General features: G+C 38.6%; 2 protein-coding genes and 1 long non-coding RNA gene across 5 annotated transcripts; 1 reads left to right on the forward strand and 2 right to left on the reverse strand.

Annotated features, from left to right (window-relative positions):
- The first annotated feature begins 163 nt into the window (after positions 1–163).
- LOC135628971 (uncharacterized) lies at positions 164–5,065 on the forward strand. 3 transcript variants are annotated; one of them, XR_010493115.1, is made up of 3 exons: positions 164–453; positions 3,942–4,017; positions 4,781–5,065. It is a non-coding gene; the product is annotated as an uncharacterized LOC135628971 (long non-coding RNA). The 3 variants fall into 3 exon arrangements; XR_010493117.1 differs by having other exon boundaries at positions 4,827–5,065; XR_010493116.1 differs by having other exon boundaries at positions 4,830–5,065.
- A 2,675-nt stretch (positions 5,066–7,740) lies between these two features.
- LOC135628810 (large ribosomal subunit protein eL20-like) lies at positions 7,741–12,052 on the reverse strand. Its single transcript, XM_065135729.1, has 4 exons — positions 11,921–12,052; positions 11,499–11,614; positions 11,342–11,405; positions 7,741–8,288 (listed from the first exon to the last, which is right to left on the reverse strand). Exons 1-4 carry the CDS (start codon positions 12,050–12,052, stop codon positions 7,947–7,949), a joined length of 654 nt encoding a protein of 217 aa, XP_064991801.1. The 3' UTR covers positions 7,741–7,946.
- A 4,121-nt stretch (positions 12,053–16,173) lies between these two features.
- On the reverse strand, positions 16,174–23,083 carry LOC135628809 (FACT complex subunit SPT16-like). Its single transcript, XM_065135728.1, has 2 exons — positions 22,829–23,083; positions 16,174–19,641 (listed from the first exon to the last, which is right to left on the reverse strand). Exon 2 carries the CDS (start codon positions 19,589–19,591, stop codon positions 16,406–16,408), a length of 3,186 nt encoding a protein of 1,061 aa, XP_064991800.1. The 5' UTR covers positions 19,592–19,641; positions 22,829–23,083; the 3' UTR covers positions 16,174–16,405.
- Between the last annotated feature and the right edge of the window lie 1,399 nt (positions 23,084–24,482).

Here is a 24,482-nt window from a genome sequence, read left to right on the forward strand (position 1 = left end):
AAATTATTTATTCAAGAAAAGAATCGCTTCGAGAAATACAATTTTAGGCGACCGGTTGTCGTTTAGTCGCGCGAATGGCGACGTGGGCGGGTCGATGGGACCCACGTTGCTCACCAATCGCCTCGAGAGAGGACGAGGCGTTGCCACTTCTTCGAAGCAACGAATCGTCGGCTCCCGCCCTCGCGTCTTAACCAAGCTGGCAGAGAACTCCGAGTTCCTCGGCTTTGTGGGAAAATTCTAGGGTTCTTGTTCGCGATCTTTCCTGAGAAGAGGAAGGAGAGAGGAGAGAGAAGACAGGAAGAGACCGCGTCCCCTGCTTTGGACGGAGCTGCCTTGATCTTTCCTGCGGACTCTCGTCGGCCCCTCCATCTTGACCTACTCCAAATGGGTCCTGAATAGGTGCCGCCGCCACTGGCAGCTCGGCCTCGATCTCCCCTTCCTTGCCGCTCTCTGGTAATCCAAAGGCTCCCTTCTCTTGTTTGCCGTTTCGAGCTAATCTAAGCGGACGTTCCGAGGAGAGATTAGAGGCGTCGTCTAATTTTGATGTTGAGATTCTCATGATGACTTTGTGTGTGTGTTCGAGGTAGGAAAGAATAGCGATTTGGTTCGTCGATTGCCTTCACGTCGCTGCAGAGGCAGTGGATGGCTGCTGCCTCTGTTTCGTGTTCGTTATTTTTTTCTGAAGAAGCTCATGCATAGGTCCATCGATGGCTTGAATGCTTCTTGAACATGTTCTATTCAGCATCGTTACCTTTTGTGTTATATTGTTCGATTTAGTTAAGCCAGATTCAAGATTATTTTGGTAGAACCACCAGAGGAGGCAAAATTTAGCAACCTAATCACATAGCAACCACCAATTAAGTCCTTTCTGGGAAGCTTTATGGTTGCTCTACCTTTGAGGCACTATACCATGAGTTTAAATCTTGATACTGGACCCATAATCATCCTTGGTCAGACTGACATGGATCCAATATATGCAGCATACTGACACATGGTGTACCAATATGTCAATTGATTTTGAGAAGGTGGGAGGATAAGGAGAGGGGTGAAGTAAGAGGAAGAGGAGATAAAAGAGGAGGAGAGGAGATGGAAGTGGAGGAGCAGGAGAAATACCAAAGATGATGAGGCAGCAGGCGACACAAGACAACAGGTGGAACGACGCAGATGGAATCGAGGGGAGAGAGAGGAATTAAAGGACTTGAAGAACTATCACTATCAAAACTCAAAAATAACATTAAATTAATTTCGAGCTGGACCAAACAAAATTGCCCAATCTGAATGTCGGTTCTTGATTGGACCGGTAAATACTAGTCAGCTTTGATCAGTCCAACTAGTTCTTAAAACCATACCTATAACACATACTAGCCTCCTCGTAGCTTTTGAGTAATTCACAATTACTCATGCAGAGTATTCAGTCTTACAACTACTAGATTGTTCATTGGAAGCAATTATCTTTATCCACAAACATGTAAAGTTATTTGCATTATTTGTGCATTCTAGTCAAGTTATCCTCATATCTGACTATGCCATTCCACTTAACAGATGTTTATATCTTATATTTAGTGTTTGCTTGCCTTCCCCCCAGCTAGTGTCTGAGAACACTTATTTTATTTTGTGCCAAAAGTTTGTTTTGTAGCTGTCCTTGTTATATAAGTATTCTGTTTTCAGGGAAAAGAAATAGGTACCAGCTTGGGATAGACTAAATACCTTGCAAATATACTAAGGAAGTCAACAATGATTATCAACATCTAGGGAAACATGACAGTTGAAAACTATAACCATCTGCCTTCCACTCTCGAAGTTCATTTTTATCTGACCTGCCTTATAATGGTGTGGAAAACCTGGATGCACAAAATATTTTTGCCCAATTGGAGAACAGGATCGAATGTCCTTTTCTCTGCTATAGCCTATTGTGTCTTGAAACAATGTAAAAACAAAATCATCCTTGGAAATGTCCTCGTTGTGTTGATTAGACATCTTTGACATCAAACCATCGATCCTCATCAGTCTTCTAAGTTCCGTATCTATAACTTTTTCTAATTTGTTCTTTTCCCTTTATTTTCTGATTTCTTCTGTCTATGAAATTGTGTAACCTCTTGTTTGATTTTTATGCTTTCCCTTGTTTGCTTCATTGAATTTTTTTTGAAAAAATACATCTTTAACAAATTACCATAGTTTGTGTTAAAACTAAAAAAATTTATTTTTTCCCTCAACCATAAGGTAAAAGTGAATCACGATATATTCTTCACTAGTTATTCTCTTTGTGATGCCATTTGCACTAATTGACAAGATAAATATCTGTGATTTTACAGAACATTGCATCACTTCATTTCATCATTCACTGTAGCATATTAACAATTTATTGGTGTAAAGAAGAATTAGTTGTCATTTTACCTTTCAACTTTATATGGTCATGGCCATTCTTGTTGATGAGTGCAGTAGCAAAACAATATGGCAATTGTCCTATTGTGTTTGTTCCAGAAGGACTATGTTTGCGCACCAATAATAATCACCCATTCTCAAGAACTATTATACATTACAGCCACTTTTGCACATGCAACACCATCTCCTATAATAGCAATCAATAGAATATTAGAGACCTCCCATATAACAAGCACTTCAAATGCTTGCACCCAATAGTCAAAACATGTGGAAGGCAGAGTATTTGTGGAAGATAAACCAGCTTCAACTCTATCCCATTTATGCAAAGAAAATTTTCTTTAATACCCTTGTCATCACAAGCTATCAGCTTTAGTAGGTAACCTCCTAAATAAGGTCATTAGTGGTGACAAGAGTAAACATAGCCACATTGCCACCTTCATTAGCATTGTGCATGGACTACGGACAATTAGAATGTTGTTTGGGGTAAATCTTCCTTCTTGATTTCATAACTCAAAACATAGGAGCTAACAAAAAATGACTAAGAAAACTGTGTGGAGAATTAGTGGTCATTTTACCTTTCACCTTTATATGGTCATTCATGGCCATTCTTGTTGATGAGTGCAATTTTCAAACAAAGCTCTGGCAATTATCTTGATGTGTTTGTTCTAGATGGACTTTTTTTAGCACAATAATAATTATCCATGCTCATGAGCAACTTTACATTCACCCTGTTATTGTGTTTGTCCTAGAGGTTGGGTCTTGGCACGATGGCAAGGATGTTCTTTTGCAACTGGGAGAGCAGGGTTCCTGTCACGGAACCCCCTCTCTCTAAGTGGCTGCATATATTAACCCTCCCTAAAGCCTACATTGATGAGAGTCTTGTGCATTGGGTATGTCCATGAGCAACTATACATGTTACTTAGATAAACTACAAAATGCAATATGAACCGCCATGCCTATTGTACTAAAAGCTGCTCTAGTATGGTAAGAACACTATTAAATATGTCATTGTTTTGTATGACTTTCTGTATGTCCCTATATCCAAGTGCACTTATAGAAGTTGACATGGATATATCTTGAATGATTTGTTGCTAGTCTGATTGCTATTTAGAAAAGCACCTTATACATATTCCAAGTTGTTGCCCAATCCCATTTTGACTTATGGCCAGTTCATACAAACTAATGCATAACTACTTATGCTTGATAGTTGGGTTGATTTGATTTTCTTAATAATCTTGTGTTTATTTGTTGATTACATTGTCCTGGTAGGTTTGTATAAAACCATCCGGATTCATTTTAAATACCATTTATGTTAAAAAAAACCAGCGAAGTTTTAGTTTTAGATGAAAATACTTTTTGAAATATGGATGTGTTTCTACTATCGACAATAAAAGTATAACCTTTTCTCTTATACGTGGTAAAATTCTTTAATCGTATATTTCATATGAAATGTTGGTATTGGATCATGTAGTTAAGATATTGACTATGATATTCTTAGAAAAATATCTGAATTCTGTCTGAATTTTTTTTTGTATTATCCTTTTTTGTTTTATGTACAGGCACTTCCACTTTTGTTGGTAGCCATGGTTGACAACAAAGGTCCTCACTGATGTTTGTTCTAGGATGAGACAAAAGGTACGTTGTCACTTTATCTTGATTTGTTTATTTTTCTTCAATTTGTTTGGTTCGTTAAATGTTTGCCTCATCTATTAAGCTTTCACTGCATTGGAAACTTCTTCTGTGGCCTTCACTAATCGTAACTATTAGAGAGTCTAGTGTTAAGATCTACTTTATATGTATCAGGGCTTATAGTATCACATGATTCTAGCAATCTACTTGATTTAATTTCTTCCCTTCCCTTTATGGATTATCTGATCGTGACCACAATTAAATAATTCCTCAATTCATCTGCATCACCAAAATAAAGACATATATCAAAATAAAACACCACATCCTATAATAGCAATCAGCATAAAGTGGGAGACCTCCCACATAAGAAGCCCTATAAATGCTTGCACCCAATAGTCAAAACATGTGTTAGTCAGAGTAGTTGCAAAAGAAGACCTGGCTTCAACTCTATCCTACTAACATAAAGATCTTTTCTTGAACCTTCATCGTTATAAGCTATCAGCTTTGATAAGTAACTGGCAGTGGTAAAATCCAAAAGTTCATATCAAACAGAAGTACATCAGACAAGTATTGATTAAAACATAGGGTGGAATAAAAAGGATAGAAACTCATGACATGCTCTAATATCATCATAAATATTTTGATTAGATTATTAGAAATTTCAAAAGATTTAACTGTTAAAAAAATTTAATTTATATTAAGCTCTAACAAAGCAGAACAACAGCAACATGAATGTTACTTGTGGATCCTTCCTGCTCAATGATGCCAGCACCTGCTCCCTTATCGAACTGACTGGGACTTGATCCATCTTCTAGCAGGGGTTGGGTCCACAGATGGACCACTGAGAGAGGCATCTCCAAAACGTGGTAGCACCTCAAAAATTCTTTTTGATGTAAATCAGAAAGTTGTAGTCCAACTTATTTTAAGTTTTTTTTTTTTTTAACCTTTAACCTTCACTTTTAGTGGTCATCTAAAGATGTGAATGCAACACTTCCATTGCTTGTTAGTTTATGTCATTCTCCGAATGAATAAATCAGAATCATCAACTACTCAAGGAGGTACGTTTTCCCATGTCAATTTATCAGTAGGATCATTAAAGTGTTTGTGAAAATAACATCTTTAATGCTCTGAATTATGATAATAACCTACATTTTAATGCTCTGAATTAGAGTATTCTCGGGCTCTGCCTTAGGATGTCGATTTTTCTATCCTTTCTGGTTACCACCTTTCGCATCACCGCTGTGTGATCTCAGTGTTTCCACCGTCTCCTCTTCCGTCTCCCAACTCCTGCCGAAGACATACTATCATGCCTTCTTGACCTCCCCAAGCAAATCTCTCCCCTGCAAAGGCCACATTAACAGCCTTTGCAAATTGCGAATTGATTGATTACCAGTTCAAATAATTGCAAGAAATACATGAATGTTTGAGTAAATGGTAGGAAAAAATTGTGGAATTTGTTGTCACAAGTGTAGGAAAATACACATGTATTTGCTGAAACAGTCTCAATGCCTATTATCATTGCTAAAAATAGATTTTCCTTGGAAGATCTGGATGAAGTTCTTGGAAAAGAAATCATGTATGTTGACAACCTAAAGAGTAGCTAAAAGTAATAGTTCCAGATGACTTGCATGATTAGAACGAAGTTTAGCCAAATGGCTTTGATCAATTATTGAATAAATAAATGAAATAGAGTTACTATTGAGTTATCTCTGGTAGTATCTCTTTCATGGTGTCATGAGAATTATAGATATGGCGTAGGAATTAAATTAGTGAAACGGACAAAGGAAGAGGAGGTGATTGACAAGAATGGTGAATTCTCATGGGTTCTTCAACTTGCACAAACGAGTGCGTGTGCAAGATTTAATCAACCGTGGAATCCTTACTTGATTTAATCGTAGAGAGAAATATGTCAGAACGTTAGCGACTTACCTCCCTGAGTCCTTTGTATGAGATCATCAAGCTCAGCCTTTATGGTGAGGTAGAGATGCTTCCACTTGTGCACGGCTACCTCTCGTCGCACTTTCTCCTCCGCCATCGACTCATGCACTCCATTAGGCACTCGGTACCCAAACAACACACTCCTGGTCTTCCCGCTCCGTTAGTCTTCTCCTGTCCTCTTCGTGCTTCTGCTCCTCGTCCTCGGAGGCCAACACCGCTAAATGCTGCTCGCAAGTCCAACCTGTCGTTCATCTCATGCGACGCTTGCTGATCACACCACCCATCATCACTTGATGAGAGTGCTTTCTCTCATAGGATTCCTATATGCTCGTGGCAATCGATGGTGCAGGGTGGAGCTACACGGGGAATAATTCCAGGTTATCCATGAAGTTCAATTTCTTCAGTATCCCAATTCATATATTTAAAAAATTTATATTAGAATCTCAATAGTTATAAAAGTAGAATATTTAACTTTATTTATCCTAATATCATCAAATTTATGGACGAAAGATAAAGTACATATAGAAATGGTATGAAGATGATGGGCAAAAAAATAATTTTTATTATACTCTAATTAAATTTTTTTAGTTAATCGTTATAGTGGTAAGCGATGAAAACCATGTGATGGTCGACCTTATCATTGTCGATCCAAACATCAGCGACCAAGGCAAGGGCGATAACGGTTTGATGATGGTGATGATGGATCTCGAGAATGTTCTTAGAGATGGGCGGGATGGCGTCCTAAAGGTGGAGCTTGAGGGATTTCTGTGACTTCTTGCGAGGAGAGAAGGAAGAGAAGGACGAGCAACGACGAGAAGTGAGACAAAGGGAGAGGAGGAAAAGGATAAGGATGATAGTGTTGCGAGAGATAGCATCAACGCAGCCATGGTCCTCATCCTCTTCTATGACACTATCGTCCTCGTCCTCTTCCTCCCTTGGCCATGCCGAGATGTCTGATTCCTTCCCTCACCTCGTCCCTATCCTCTCCCATCGTCACTATCATTGTGGAGGAGGGGAAGAAGAAGAGGGACATGGGGAAGAGAAAGAAAAAGGAGGAGGTAGAGTCCTCGTCCTCTTCCTTCCTCAGTCGCGTCCTCATCCTCTTCCGTGACACTTTTGTTGTTGTGGTTTTTTCCTCTCTTTTTGCCTCACCTCCATTCGTCGCCCTCAAGCTCCACCTCCAAGATTTCACCCCACCTGTCTCCAAGGATATCACCGAGACCCACCACTACCATCATCAAACCGTCATTGTGGTCATGGTCGTTGCCTCCACATCAATCGTCGATTTTCGGATTGACATCAGCAAAACTAACCGCCCGCTGCAGCCCCCAATGGAGTCATCGTCAACTTAATGTTAAAATTATCTTTTTATTTATCATTTTTATATCATTCTTATACATGTTATCATGTATTGTATCGTTGATAAAATTATAAATAATTAAATAAATAAAATTAAATATTTTATTTTTATAATTAAAACCGATTAATATAAATGATGCGAAAACCTATAGAAACGATGTTTGCTTAGCGAGAACCTGGTTTAAGAGGTAAGAAAGAATATTTTAAGTGAAGCTAATTCTTCAGAAATGACAACAGAAAACACCCGTCTAAAACAACAATTTGGTTTATAATGCTTTGATTCAATTCTTTTTTAAAAAAATATAAATCATAAATAATCGGCATGATTTTTATTATTTTAAAATTTTAAACAAAGAGATCCTATCCTCCCCATGAGACGGTATCATCAAAACGGCCCGCTCAGGTTCTAATAGCATTTCATGGTACTTCATATCCAAAAACAAAACACTCCAAATTTGCACTAAGTCCACTTTAATCCAAATCATAAATAGGCTGTGCTGCAGAAGCCCATTAAATAAACAGACTGATTGCAGTGCTTAAGCTCTCAAAGTCTGGTGAACTACCAAAACAATCCAACGATGCTTAAAACAAGGTAAAACAAGAGGAGGCCACTGATACGCTCAACCTATCCTCCTCTCCTACTTGAAAAGATTAGGGCGGGAAGCCTTGTAGGTAGTCTTCAACTTTCTGGAAGGGGGCCTAACTTTCTTGAAGACGAGAGGGAACTTGATTTTTGAGTCATGGAATTGCTTGGTGCTTTCACGCTTACACAGCTTGGAAGGTATGGTGGCTGTCTTGATGATCTGAATGCAGTGCTGCCTGACTCTGTGGCGGGATGCCATCTCATTGTACATCTGCTCCACGGCACCATTCAGAGTGGTGTCCCTGTACTCCTTGTACATGTTGTGGTAACCTGTTCTGCTCTGGTACCGCAGCCAGACACCGTAGTTCTTGATCTTTGTTGGTTTCCTCTCAAATATCTGCCGAAACAGCATAAAATTAGCTCCAGCACAACATTGCATCATTAGTAGGCAATGCTGTCTTAAGCAGAAACTTTTGGCCGCCTAAGGTTGCCTAGGGAGCTATATTTCACATCAAATGGCTGATCAAGGACCCACGTGGAAGTCTAGGCAGCACAGTTAGTATCTACAAGAAGTAACTACGAGCTTGTAAAGACGAAATATAATCCTGTAGGACCTTGGTGACATCAATATAAAAAAACAAACTGCATGGCAGCAACAGATTAGTTAGACTGGGGTGTATGCAATCTCCTCACATCTAATGATGCCCAAAATCATCACCAGACAGAAAATATGAGATTGAATAGAACATTAGTATAGCTTCAAGGGAACGAATCGAATGAGCAAAATGAGGAGACCCATCGACCAGATTAAGAAGCATTAAACCAAAAAATTGGAAACAATAAATATTTCAGTTCTAGGAAAAATGTCATAGAAAAGATCTAGAGTAAATCAAGACCCAACTAAGAAGCATCAACCCAAAAAATTGAAAATAATATAAAAATCAGTTCTAGAAAAAATAGTAGAAAAGACCTAGAAGGTGACAAGATCAGACTTTGTAACATCAATGTATAAAAACAAAATGCATCCCCGCAACCGATCAGTTAAGAGTGAGGTGTCTTCAATCTCCTCAGATCTAAAGATGCCCAAGCATCTCCAGATGCACAGTAATACAATATGAGAGTTTAAATACGAATAGAACATTACTATAGCTTCAAGGGGAAAAATTGAATGGGCAAAATGAGACTCATCAAGCAGATTAATAAGCATCAACCCCAAAAAAAAAATTTATATATTTCCAGTACTAGAATAAATAGTAGAAAAGATAGAGAAGTAAAACCAAGACCACATCAAGAAGCATTAACATAGAAAAAATGGGGAAAAAAAAGTCAGACAGAAAACAGTGGGAAAAAAATCTAGAAGGAAACAGAGATCAGACAACAAAATGCATCCCCACAACCGATCAGTTAGACTGAGGTGTATTCAATCTTGCTACATCTAGATGCCCAAATCAACTCCAGATGCATAGAAATATAATACAAGATTGAATAGAACATTACTATAGCTTCAAGGGAACGAATCGAATGGGCTAAATGAGGAGACCCATCGACCAGATAAAGAAGCATCAACCCAGAAAAATGGAAACAATAATAAACATTCAGCACTAGAAAAAACAATAGAAAAGACCTGGAAGTAAATAAAAATCAAATTTAAGAAACATTAACCACAAAAATTGATAATAATAAAAAAAATTCAGTCCTAGAGGAAAAGTTAAAACAACCTAGAAGAAAACCAAAAGCCAAAAACATTGTTCAAAAGAAATGTGCATTTTTTATCCAAACATCCTATTTATTCTAAAACTAACAAAATAATAAAAAGGTTACAAAATGAGAGATTAAAAGGTTAATTGTCAGCATTAATGGCACACTATTGATTGCACAGGTGATGATGCTTCCCAAAAAATTTCTGCTTACCATTTATTAACCAACTAGAATGACAATCTATAGATTACAACGTCTCCAATCCAATAGAAACTAGTATACCACCAGCACAAGGAAATCAACTTCTTCCTAGAAAGAAGTGGTGCTTAATTCGAGATATGGTGGTTATCCATCCAATGTATCAGTCAGAGAGGAGTCCTCAGTGGAGAAAAATGGCATTTAAGGGGTTGTAAACTATTGTGATAAAATGCAAAAGCAATCCCTCCCCTCTATTTCATTTTTAAGTTAATAGAAGTAATCAACCAAAATACAGGTACTAACCCATTTTTTTCTCATTGCCTGTCCATTGTTTGATTAAATCCTGATGTGATCTGGATAAGTAATTTGCATCTCATATAGTCAGATTGGATTCTCTGCTTTATGTCCAATACATTTGTTAATTGAACTTATCAAATCAATTCAAAGTTCAATGCTCCATATTAAAAGTTCAATATTAACACAGTTAAATCAGATTCAATTCAAATCACTGACAATCCCAACTGATGGAATTCTGGAAAAAGTTCAGAAGACAATCTAAATTTGGTTTGTATACAGATATTGACAAAGAAGTCTAGGAAAAACTTGTGGGGTCATGAAGAACATGATCTGGCTCAAATTCACAAAATAAAGAGCAAGAATCAATTCAAAGATGAAGAATAAACATTTTGGTTCAATAATTACAAGGTGTTCCTTTATTGACTATTGCCCAAAACCTCCACAAGAATTTTATCCATATTAAAGCAGTTCACTTTGGAATTTCAGTTCCTTTTTTTTCATTTTTGTGTCTACATGTAAAAGAAGATGATCAAATTGTCCACAAATTTTTTCCTGGTTGTTCAAGCAACATCGCTTCTAGGTACGTATTACCTATCCTCTATTAATCTTGGTAATAAGTAAGATAGAAACTTGTTACTATAAATATAAAAAAACAGATGTCATGCCAATCTTCTCTCAACTATATGACCAAAATCAGGCAAAGTTACAGGCACTCCAAAAACAACGAAGTAAAAGAAAGAACAGAAACATTGAACAATTAAAAATAAAATAAGACCAAAACAGAAAAGAGGCATACATGAATCTGGTTAGTGTAGCTGGATTTTATAAGTAGAAACTTAATTCTTCCTTATTGAACAGACTTCTCAAGCATCATAAATTAGAATGACACAAAATTTAGTACCTCATACACTTGCTATATTACATTCAGCAGATAAATTGATTTGACTAACATTTGATGAATATGCATGCCCATCTTAATATGACTGTCAACAAATCAGCTTAAATTATCAATCACTATCCATGATTATAATTACATTTCCCATTTGTATCGATTCAACAAATGGATCAGAATTTTCTGAGTACTTATACCATGAAGGCCTCCCATGATCTCATCAAAGCAATGAGAGATTGACCATGTTAGCAAGAGAAAAGGACTACTTTTATATGAAGGCACATAGGCATGTCCAAAGAAGAAACAAAAGGCCGCCGATCATATGCTTTCTGCAAAAGCGGTTGCTGAAGAAGAAGACAACAAACCTCGTTAATCGCGAGAACTTGGCCATTACTTTTCTTCACCTTCTTCAGCTTCCTCAAGAAATACCTGAGGATGAAACGATTAACAATAATGACCAAACATAAGGAGGCATTAGGCATTCAGTACGTAAAAGCAGAAGAAAGAACCAAGAGAACTAACCAGAACTTGGATTTAGCCCTGACTTCATTCGTCGCCCACAGCTTCATTCGGTAAATCTTTGGGTGCTCCTCCGTCTCGGTCGGGAGGGCTCGACCGACCACCTGGTACTGATGAAACTGCCACCATCGACAGACATCAACAGATCAACTACAGACAAAAAAAGAATACAGCAACAACAAGAGGAAAGAAATCTGAAGAGGCAAAATCAATGCAACATTTGATATATCCATCTTCTCCTAAACCCTAATCGATCCTATGGACAATAATAGGTCACTTTTTTCTATAACAAACTCTGAAATGTTCGAATCAAACAACACGAGGAACCGAAGCAACGATCCGCGATTCGTTTGATTGGATCGGGGTATTGCCGGTGGAGAAGGATCTGATGAGCAAGAAGAGAGTCATAGTTCGGATGGGATTACCCTGAAGTTGCCCATCGATCCTGAGACGAACAACGCCGCGCCGCGGACGACCTTCCGAGCACTCTCTTGGACGTCAGAGGCGACGTTAATATAGTCAAAAACCCTAGCGGCGCTCACGGTCGTTGTTTCCATTTGCTCAAAGTAATGGGAAGAACTACCGAAATGCCACGGAGTCTCGTGAGCTTTGGTTTTGACCGTCGGATCTATCCAGAAATGGTATCTTGGGCTTTGGATTGATCTAACTTGAGTTGAGCGATTATATTATTTTTAATATTTAAACGAATAATTTTAATATGCAGTCGAAGAAAGCGATTTATTTTCATTACGTTTGAGGACACAATTATATTTTTTTTTGATATACAATTAGAGAGATAAATTTAGTGAAAATAAAAATAAAATAAGAGATATTTAGCCTCTTCCTCTACGATCATTGGGTCTTTGATTTAAAAACAAAAAGTAGTTTTTTTTCTTTAACAAGTGATGAGTAGTTACAAAGGTAGATAATCTGACCAAATTTAAATCAGCTAAGCCAAATGAAAATGTCAAAAAAATATTTGTAAAATAGAATTCTGAATAAACAAGCATATCGACGCCATGGTTGAAAGATTGGACCTTTCGCAAGTTATCCGAAACAAATTTCAAACTGGATCGATAAGATTATTCTGCCTTCTAAAAAAAATTTGAATGTGTAATCATGATTCATAATACTACTAAATGCAAACTGAAGCTTGATAAATTCTTCAGGTTCATTTCCACACCAATTCTTGATAACACAAAAACGAAGTATCTTGCGCTCCTAAATGGAAGCAGACAGCGAGTTTTCGATTGATGCAGGCAGAGAAGCACGCATCGCACGCAACCACTTTCCTGCATAAGATCAGAGTAGTGTCGTCCTACGGGTGATGCATTCATCTCCTGCAACTATTTAGTTTAAGGATTATCAACGTTATTTTCATCTGCTAAAAAATGACTAATTATATATTTAGACCTTAGTATTTCGACTTTTAAATCTAAAAAAATTTATATTGAAACCTTTATAGTTCAAATTTAAATTTCATTTGTCCTAACGTCGTCGGCTTTACCGATGGAAGATACAGCACGTGACATGACAGTACGTGCATGAATGATAAAAAGATAATTTTAACGTTTTAATTATATTTTTTTTGTTATGTCCTAATTAAAACTTCTTAATCGATTATTATGATGGTGGCGGACGAAGACGTTGCCACACTATGGTGTTAGGAAACCCGGGAGAGTATCACATGTGCAACGGAAAAAAAAAAATCGATTTCTCAAAAATATATTTATATCGAATCACGTGCAACGATCGGGAGCGAAAACTCATAAAATTGAAAATAACGTTCTCAACTATGGGAGATCGCATATCCTCAATCTGCATATCTCAATCCATGGACGAAGGGGATCTCGCGTTCTCCTCTTTAGTGATGATCTGTATAGTGGATAAAGCGACAACACACCACCTCTTGTGATGCGTTCTTTCCTCACCTTCGTACACCACCACCATCACGTAGCAGACGCAATCATTATTGTTACCCTTTCGCACCAAAGAGGGGGCAGTCAGCTGAGGAAGAAGCAATGAGAGAAGAATAGAGGGTGGCGGCTATTGGGTCCAGCCTATGACTTATGTAGCCCCAACTCTTATTTATATAGGGCTCTTACTGCTAACCCTAATTGATCTTGTCATAATGGGTATTAGATCTTCATTTAATTACCTTGGGCTTAAAGTATATCATATCAATATCTAATAACTATTCTAAACTCTATTGGGTCTCACCCAAGGATCTATTAAAATAGGGGGTCATTGGACATCCCATGTCCAATCCTCTATTCGTCACATCATCCACCATACGTGTGTGACCCTCTATGCCTAATACTGAGCTAACCGTGAGTTGCACCTGTTAGAATTCTTTTTGACTCAATGAATTATTATCCACAAAATAATTCACTCAACTCATCGACTATGGATGTACTAAGTCACTACGTCATAGTCCTCAGATGGTACAGAAGAATATAATCCATTGGACCTATCTACCCTCAGCTACTGTGTATTTATAGTTCCTTATATATTTAATATCTCAGAGACCATATACCGGGCATGGTGCTGTCAGACCCATATAGAATCTACTCAAGTGTTTACACTAATCGGATTCTCCCGAAGAACTTTTCTCTTAATCCGAATGGCCCTAGCTAGGGATTTGCTTGAGCGAGAACATACGGGACATTCCTTTCATGACATCGAGAGCGAATGATCCTCTATTAATACTCAATTGCCCTCGTAAGGTTGGCTATCGCTCCCGATAACTAGCTATGTTAGATCTAAAATTTAAGTCTGGTATCAAAGAGTTGAGTACTCATATAGGATATCCTTGGTGTCTCAAGTCTAAGGACTAGACACATAACTGGGACCACAGAATTGCTGTCTAATGATGAGGTATCATTAACTATCCAACATTACGCAAACAGATCATTTAGTGAACTCATTCTCCAATGAGCATTTACATTATATCTCTAGTGGACCCCATAGTGGTGGCAGCGGAAGAGGAACGAAAGAAGGCAGTCATGGAATTGGCATGGATTGGAAGCCAAAGGCAGGTGGCTCGGTTGCGATCCTAGTGGCGATCGATGAAGCTCCAATTGTCTCATTCAACTAGACATTTTGAGGTCCAGCCTGTGGAGGACATCGATCGGTACACCATTCACTTGCTAAAGCACATATGAAAGGAGATCTTGGCTGCTCGGTGTAGATGTAGAGTGGCAGTAATGCAGATGCAGGACGATGCAAAGCAGCCATCGTCCTCGTCCTCTTTCTCTTATCCTTTTACCTCACCTCCCATCGTTGCTCTCCTTCCTTTTCCTCCTCTATCGTCACTCTACATCTGTGCCGCTCTGCATCTGCGTTGACGAGAGGTGAGGCGTCTGCATCGGCGTCGTGTTGCTCTACATCTACATTGACGAGACGCAAAGCCTTTGCCTCACCTCTCGTCGACACAGATGTAGAGTGGCATCGACGCAATTGCAGGATGATGTAGAGCAGCCATCGTCCTGCAGCTGCGTCGCCTGGCTCGCCTCCCACGTAATTTGCCTTGTTTGCTATGCTAATCTCACCGAGAAAGCTGTCGACAACAACCTCGACCTGCTACTTGTAGCCATCCCTGCTACAAATGTGACAAGTCTTCAACCCGAACTCGTTGCCCCACCACATGATCATGTCGTCATCATCATGGACCCCATAGTAGTGGCGACGGAAGAGGAAGAGCGAAAGGAGGCAGCCACTGAATTAGCACGGATTGGAAGCTAGAGGCAGGCGGCCCAATCGCGATCCGGGTGATGATTGACAAAGCTCTCGTGGTCTCATTAAACTAGACATTCTGAGGTCTAGCCGGTGGAGGACATCGATTGGTACACCCTCCACTTGTCGAAGCACATATGGAATGAGATATTGGTCGCTTGATGCAGAAGTAAAAGTGACGTCGATACAGATGCAAGACGTTGCAAAGAGGCCATTGTCCTTGTCCTCTTCCTCCTCTAATGCTGCTATGCATCTGCATCGACAAGAGGTGAGGCATTTGCGTCGAAGGGACACAAGGCATTTGCCTCACCTCCTTGCTCCCCCCTCTCTTCCCCATGCAAGAAGCTATAAAAGTCTCTCAAGCTCCACCACCAACATCAGTAAAGTCGACCACCGAGTTGTTCTCACCAACCACTACCACAAGCCACCCATGGCTCCCGACTACGTCACCTATCACCATCACCACAATAGTCAATTAAGAAATTTTAATTATTATATAACAAATGAAAACATAACTGGAAGTTAAAATTTTATTTGTATTCATAATTTTTGTGTTATTTTTATAAATATTATGTCACATGTTATATCATGGATAAAATCAACGGCATTGCAATAAATTAAATTAAATATTTCACTTTCAGTTCATCTTAAATTCTTGAGATGAAATCTCATCTTTTCGTCACGTTAAATAAATTACAAAGAATTACTTAATTATGTTAAGACAAAAAAAAAAAAAAATATATATATATATATATATATATATATATATATATTATTCATGACAATCGAATGCAGATTATTAAAATTTGAACCACTAAACCTACTCCAGGTTTTAAAAACTACTCACTAAAATACTAGATAGATCATCAAGCATATTACAGCGATAAATTATTAGGCAATAGAGAATAAAATGCTAATGCATAGTCCTTCAAGAAAAGATGCATGTCCAACACTAAAAGCATTAATATTGCAGTAATGAATTTAAATAACAAAAGAAAAAGCAACCGATATCAAATGTCACTTTGGCAGAGACAAGAAACCATGATTCAGATTTACATGGTAAACTTAAAAATCGTCCATCCGAAGCTTGTATTAATCCATCATAAAGAGAACTAGCATGAGTTCAAATAGCACAAGAAGCTCCTGAAGGGATCATGATCAGAAACGCAGCGGCCTCACTTAAACTTTCGTCTCTTAGGGGGTGCACCCTTTGGGTCCCTTCTATCTGGAATACGGGATTTCCCAAGAGCCTTTGCCTTCCTCCTCCGTTTCTCGTCTTCGCTGTCTGACTCATCGCCCTTCTCTCTGTCTGCATTGCTTGCCTCCCGTTCCAACTCCTCCCATGTCTTCCCCTTCTCCTCCTCGGAATCCTCCTCAGAATCCTCTTCATCCTCATCAGATTCTACCAGTGACTCACTATCTTTACCTTCATCATCTGAAGCAGACTCCGGTTCCACATCAGAGGGTTCATACCCTTGGTCTGATTCCTCCGTGTTTTCTGAGTCAGAGTCACTGGCTTCCATGTTCAAAAATTCCCAACCACCATCTTCAATAAACTTCTCAGGGTCCTCAGTTATAGTTTTCAAAATGGGGCGCCAGTTCAAATTTAGTCTGCTTTCGTAGTACTTCAAGTCTGTTGTATCAAGCCATTCCTTAATTCCGTCAACTGATGAGGATGGTATGGAATCTATTCGAAGCACATCGCGTTTGAAATCCTTGAACACAATGGCCATATCAAAATTTTTCTGCCCGAAACCCACCCTCTCTAGATTAACAATCTCAATCTCACTCAAGGTAACCACTAAGAATGGTGTCTCAATAAGTTCAACCAAACAAGTTGAAGTTGGAACAATAAAAGCCGAAGACTTATGAGGAACTCCATGGAACCCAAGCTCCCTCAAGGGCATATCAAACTCCAAATCGAGCCCTTTGAACTGTGGTTGTGCCCAGAGGTCATGTACCTTGTTGACAAAGTTCTGAAATTCCATGTTTATTCTGTTTTTCCGCTCCCTCTCACGCTGTTCTTCCTCAATCTCATCGGGATCAAGAGCTGATCTCCTCCCACCACCTAATGTCTGCACAACATCCATAACTTCTACATAAAATTGGACATCCTTTGTCTTCTTGTTGCCTACCATGATATGATTGTGCAGGTGAAAATGCAAGAGGGTAATCATTTCTCGCTCTGCAGGCTGGAAGAACGCATGCTTGATGTTTGCAAACATGATATCAACACGCTCATCAGGTCTTGAAGTTGCATAACGGAATCCATTTACATGAGCCTCCAATGTACCCGTAAGTTTCCTTCCACGGCCACCAAATGAGGGTCGTATCCACAAGTCTGGTAACTTTATTAGCTTCATCCGGTTTCCAGAGACCTGCAGCTTCTCCTGGGTAACCAAAGTGGCCCTTTCAGCTCTCTCAGACTCCCTCGAGGCAACATGTCTCCTGAGGGTCTTGATCAGTTGTACAACTTCACTGCTATGCCTGGGATCTTTGGACCGAAATGTAATCTCTTTCAAATAAGTTGCACCTGGAAACTTAAGAGAGTTTGCATCATGGGGAGTAAATGGTGTACCAGGCACATTAAATATTATGCGAATGGTGCAAGTTCGATTGTCCTGATGGGAGGTTACACTCTTCACAGTAGAAACATGGAAAGGCACCATACTTCCATAAATCGGCAATAAGATAGCCTCATTCTTCTGGTCTACTTGTATTGCTAGTTCCTTAGAGAAAGGTATATCATTTGCATTCTTATAAGCAATCAGCTCACTTGAGGTTCTTGCTGGACCTCGACCTTCAGCACCTGCAGACCCACCACCAGCAAGCCTCCTGGCAGTCTCCTCGTTCTTTTGTCGAGCAAGCTCTGCCTGATGCTGTTTCCGCAACTCTTCCTTTGACATTTCCTGGTTATCAGACCTCAGGGTTGCTTTGGAAGGAAGCACCCCGGTGCTCTTCAAGTCAGATCTGACTCTGGGAGGCTCTTCCTCCTCTTCCTCATTAAATGAGTAAGCAACATCCTTAACTGACTTGGAGCAGCCAGCAGTCAAGACCTCAGGAGGTTTCTCACTAACTATAACAGTGTCAGCCAGCAACAAAGAATACTTCTCCGTCTTTGGATTGTTAGTCTGAGCTTGGAGATTCTGGAAACCAAGACACACATTGAAAACCATCCCAGCCTTCAGCAAGCGGTTATTTTTTGAATTTAAACTCAACCCAGACTCACGGAACTCAAGGCCTATCCCTGTTCCAGCTGATTTGGTGAGGTTTGGAAGAAGCTCTGGTGCTTCCTTCTGAACCACCGCTAAGGCAGCTTGGTAAGCAGCAGCGACAGTATTTCCAGGCTTCAAAGCACTAACTGAAGCATCATGAGCTTTAAGAAGCACCTCATATGCCTTACTCTGTGAAGCAGTTGCGTCGATCAAAAACGTTCTAGCAACATTTGAGCAATAGCTATTATATCGTGAGCCAATTGCGCAGACAATCACACTTGTAGAATCATAGTACAAATCCTCATCATTGCTGGATGCACTTGGCCTGAGATCAAACTGGCCTCCACTCTGAAAGATAGGAGGATAGCATATATCAACATTTTCTGCCTTCAGTTTCACCTTGACCCTTGAAGGGTCAAGTATTGCCTTTTCTGTATCATCCATCAGAGAAGAATGAGAAACCTTCTTTTCTTCATCAATAACCCGCTCAAGCTTTGGAACCACAAAATTTTTCATCACAGATGAAGTCAGATATGCAGCTTTCTTAATGCAGGTAAGCTCCGAGACATCTTTTACAGCAAACAGATCAGAGAAACCATTTGTTACATCAGTAAGCTGCAAGGATGAACTACCTAGCTTCTCAGACCAAGTCTCGAGAAGCCTCCCTTCAGGTGCCTCTTTTGTAATATATCCGATAATAGGAGAATCTGATTTAGACTGCACGCAAATAGCACGAATAATCTCTTCCATCAGGGCTGTACCATCATCATGCTTGGCCTTAACATGTATTATAAGATCAGCTCCAACAGCCTCATGGGCAGACTTTTTTATGGTCTCGAGCAGATTAGCTTTCTTCTGACTACATAGGAAATGAATCTGCTTGTTCATGAAAACCATAATGGTCTCCGGGAACTCATACCCAAGCAACCAGATATTTAAAGCAGAGGATTTAAGATATCGAAGATCTTCAGAAGTAGGTGGTGTTGCAATTGCAACAGCATCTGAAGAGCTCCAAAAATCAGATTTATGCTTCCCCCAATGACTATAAAACGCCTCAAGGCGCTTGCTGAAGTTTTCAAGGTCAATTGTGTAAGCACCAGACCCAGAGGCTGATGGCTTAGAACCTCCGTTTTGGTGATCAGCCATCAGAAGTCACCTGACATTTGTGAACAGACAATTTGATGTGTGCAAAAAATCTGTCAACAGATAACAAGTTAATATAAATATCTCATACATGATAAAAACCAAAATATGGAAACATGGACATAAAAGTGTATAAAAAATTAAAAATATAACATAAATATAATAAAACTGATATTAAAATAAATGCACAATTGATCCAAAACTAGGATTATTTCATGATCAATTACAGGAGAAAAGCTTATTTTGTTGAGGATCATTCTCTTCCTACATAACTTTCTTGATCATGCACAAAAAGCAGTGTAGACTAGGATTAGTTTAGGCCTACGGTTGATCTAATATAAAACCATGTTATGGTTTCTATTTCAGCAGCTTTGGAGATCAGACGATATCATATTTGAATTGAACGGTTAAAAGATGTTCTATACTATCATTTATAATTTAAAAAATAAGCTACGAGGCTTTGGAGTTTGTTGAGTCGATATTTGGTAATCCATTTAAAAACTGATATAGACAGTTTATTGATGTGTCAATCTCGTACCTGGAAGCTGAGCTCAACTAAAATTATGGAGTTTGTACCTGAGTGACATTTTATGATTGGTTACACTCCTCTGTTGCTCTCCATTTGAGCCACTTAAAACACCCTTAGTCCAACTCAAACAGGTACAGATATATGCCCAGCAAAAGAAAACAGTTTGGATGCAAAAAAAATTGTCAAGATTGAGATAAACAATAATTGAGAGGTGACTAAAAGCATGGATAATGGTACACCACAAAAGGATCCAGAACAAGAAGCAGTTCCTTATCATAGAAGTGATAGAACAATGGAATCCAAAACACAATACTCAAGATTCCATATAAGAGGCACAAAACATAGTATTGCAAAAGATAGGAAATAACCCTTCATTGGTTAAGAAGTCAACTTCTGGAAAGTAACATGCAAAAATTGGAAAAAAAAATTCAGTCCTGAAAAATTTTAAGATTCATATAATGGTTTCTCAGTATCCATATATGATCATAGGACATGGAACGCTTGCTCCAACAATTCAATGTCAGACTACACCAAATTGCAAAGACTAAGGCATATCCAACAATTAGATGACATCCACATCATTCTGGGGGTGCAAAGTCAGCACATTTCAGATCACACTGACACATTATATTACAATATCAGGTAAAGGACTGAACCAGAGCTCCAATTGATCAAATGTATTAATTGAAACCAATTTCAGCTGAATATTTTTATCTTGGATTTAGGGATAAACTGTTTAGCCTATAAATGGTTTTTGGAACTCTAAGAGACCTAGTAAAAAGTTCACATTTAAAATTGTTAAACAATTAGGGACTGTAAGTGCCCCATTTGAGGCATTCACATTCTAAGATAAGTAACTCAACTAAGATTATTAAAAATTATAAATGGGATGTTTGTATTAAAAATAGTTAATTTTTTGGAACTCTAAGAGACCTAGTAAAAAGTCTGTATTTAAAATTGTTAAACAATTAGGGATTGTAAGTGCCCCATTTTGAGGCATTCACATTCTAAGATAAGTAACTCAACTAAGATTATTAAAAATTATAAATGGGATGTTTGTATTAGAAATAGTTAATTGATGACTGAAATTACCCCATCCAAGGAATTCTGATAGAACTCAACAGAAACTACCAAATATCATAAATGTAATAGTCATCGTAGGTATAATCCTTGTATATGACCTTTTTTACTATATTCTGTAATGAGAAGGCCTTTCTTGGGGTCCTCATCAGTCTAAAATAGGTCCATTCTCCATTTCTAGTTAAAAACAAAACAGGAATATCACAGACCAACGGAAGACAAGAATATTACTGTCTAATTGATAACATAGTTAGAAAGGGTGGAAAACTTGCTGGAAATACAAGAGATATCACACAAGTAGTAGCAACAAAGTGTACATCAACCACTTTTTACATCACCTACCAGGAGGTGTAATATTGACAGTTTTATATGTCATGAAATGCCATTATTGCTTAAACAACAGCTGTGTTGCATTTGCAGGCACAAGAAAGAATAAAGAGACATTTAATTGAGACAAAAAAGGCCAAATTTGCTGGATTTGAGGAATCCTGTAGCGAAAATGTCAAGTCCGATTAAGTACAAGTTAATGGTAGTACATCCATCAGATCCTGTAAAGCTTAGCCTAGTGGTGGCTCTCAACATCATGATATGTCCTTTGGCTTCAGCCACGGGATCCATCCATGAGTAATCCTTTCAAACTCGAGCTCTTATCATGCCCCAACACTAGGTCGACTATCATACCAAAAATTATGACCTGATGGGATAACTAACCTCCTGAATGCGCTGAGACAACTCAAGATGTTTAAGTATAATACCCATGACAATTATAAGTCAATCTAAGTCTTAAACCACGACCGATGTGATACTACATCAGCATGTTACAAAATAAGTCTCCAAGCCTCTTTTCTTCTTCTCCTTTCTCCGTCTTCTTTACACGCCTAAGTCCTACCTCCTTATTCTTTGTGTTGCTTAAATTACATAAAAACAATACTAATGTAAAAAATAATATAAAAATAGAACCATTATAACCCAAGGATGATAACACGATCAAAACAATTCATCAACGTAACTGGTAATCATTTACTTTGACATTAGCATGAAGAAAATAGTACCAATATGTAACACAAACAACAGATGCATACTAGCAGTTAGTCTCCAATTACCATCAAGATTAGCTAATTAAATCAATAGTAAACATCAATGATAGCCATATTAAATAAACAGTAAACATTGCAAGATCTAAGATAGTTCTTATAAAGTCGCCTCTAGGGATCTACTGGAGTCCAAATATTTAGTTCGCCAAACCCTAGGATGAAGCCACATCAAGTACGCATCTGGTATGAAAAGGAGAAAACTAAACAGAAAAGACAACCTTGACTTAGAAATGCCGAAACATAATAATGGAATAACCCTAGAAATGCCGAAATATAAATGGGAAAAAAAAGTGAAAGGGGGATTTTTTGCAGGGCCAATAAAGCGCCTAATAATACATCAAAACAAGAAAAAAAAGATAAAACAGAAAGAATCAGAAAGAATAAATAATGGGAAAATGGAAACAAGACAATGATTCACTATCCACAACCTCGAAACCGAAACCAAATGAACCACAAAAGACCTAAAAGAAAACAAAGCCCATTTGTTTCCCAATATCGTAGAATCCAGTCCAGGAAAGCCGCGAAAGGAGTGCTTACGTGATATCGGAGCGGTTTAGGGCGCCGCAGTGACTCCGCGGCGATCCGAGAGAGGAATTTGAGATCGGCGACTGAAGAAGGCGAGCGAAGAGGGCGATTCCGGTCGACGAGAGGCGGAGAAAAAGCGGAGAGAGTAGGAGGAAAGGGGGCGCAGGTTTGCGTCGTCGCCGTCGCTTCGCCTCTGGGATCGAAGCACAAGAGATCGATTAGGGCTTTTGGGGGTGTCGTTCGTTCCTTGGCTCGTATGGCGCCCAGCTTTAGCGCAACACCTTTTATCTACCCGTGCGAAACTTAATGCGGTCACACGCCTGAGGCTTGCGTTCGGAGGCGGTGGTCGGCCCAACGCAATGGGGTCTACAGCGGATCGTTGTTGCTGCATTGGCGTTGACGAATGCTGATGTAACGCACAGAGACGTAAGTAAAGGGCCCGTAGACACTGATATCATTGTAATTATATGTACACTATTCCCATTAAAAAAACTTAATTTAAAGAATATTATTGATTAACCATATGATATATATATCCTCCTATGATATCTAAATAAAAAATAAAAAATATCCTTTATCGATATGCTCACGTAGACATAGATTAAAAAAAAATAGGTTATTAGAGGTGATTAAAAAATTATCTTTTACTTTTACCGTTAGGGATAAAAATTTACTTTTAATATAATTAAAAGGTTACTTTATTATCCACTATACTCATCCACCTTAAGTTGGCATTGAAAAGATTAGATCGAGAGATCACTCTCCACCTTGATCTTTATGTAGGTGATACCTCGGATGATATCCTCAAGAGCTTCACGTTTTCACATAGGCATATTGGATAACCCTACGCACATGGGTCTAAATCACGTAGAGTTAATTAAGACGTTAATAATATCTTCTCATAACATTTTTAACAATAGAAGAAGTGTCCGATGTCAATGCCAACCCATCAATCCTCTCAATGAATGCTCAAACGAAGAAATTTTACCTAAGAGGGGGCAGTAGCTATCCTTTTTCGAACACTGGTGCATCCACCTTGATGCAAACTCCAATGCGATACTAATACTTATTCAATGATCCGAGTCTCTCACCCCTATGGTGTAGGGAAATCTATGGTAGCATCATATGTGCAGCGAAAGAACAAAAAATAAAATCACACATTTTTCGCAGAAAAGGTTTCATCGTCGTGCGAAAATTGGTGCACAAATACCTCAAAACCGAAAAACTATGCGTATATGAAAAATGTGTTACCTAAAGAGATCATATATTCTTGAAATCATATAGATCTATGGGAGATGATGAAAGATGTCAACTATTCTCCTCTGTAGCAGTGATCCATACGACAGGGGTTGCGAAGACGCTTCTCAAATCGTTATACAATCCTCCTTTCCATACGTACCACACGATTAAGAAGGGGCTGACCCTTCTTATTATCCATGTTGGAAAATCTAGGATGACATCATATGCACAACGGAAGAACAAAAAAAATAAAATCCCGGAATTCCTATAGAAAAGAAGGTTTCATCATCGTATAAAAGTTGGTGCGTAAAAACTCATGAAACCAAAAAACTACTATAGAGAATTACTTAGGAGATCATATATCCTTGAAAATATACAGATTTATGGGAGAAGATGAAGGAAGTCAACTGTCCTCCTCTTTAGAAGT

This window comes from Musa acuminata, chromosome BXJ3-1, assembly GCF_036884655.1.
Source record: "Musa acuminata AAA Group cultivar baxijiao chromosome BXJ3-1, Cavendish_Baxijiao_AAA, whole genome shotgun sequence".
NCBI lineage: Eukaryota > Viridiplantae > Streptophyta > Magnoliopsida > Zingiberales > Musaceae > Musa > Musa acuminata.

Bases quoted from the DNA above. Each gene is read 5' to 3' on its own strand.
- LOC135628810 (XM_065135729.1), bottom strand. From the start codon at position 12,052: ATGGAAACAACGACCGTGAGCGCCGCTAGGGTTTTTGACTATATTAAC. The intron at 11,406-11,498 runs GTTAGTTCTCTT...TTTCATCCTCAG, and splicing joins AGGGCTAAATCCAAGTTCTG to GTATTTCTTGAGGAAGCTGA. The intron at 8,289-11,341 runs GTTTGTTGTCTT...CTGTTTCGGCAG, and splicing joins AAGTTCTCGCGATTAACGAG to ATATTTGAGAGGAAACCAAC.
- LOC135628809 (XM_065135728.1), bottom strand. From the start codon at position 19,591: ATGGCTGATCACCAAAACGGAGGTTCTAAGCCATCAGCCTCTGGGTCT.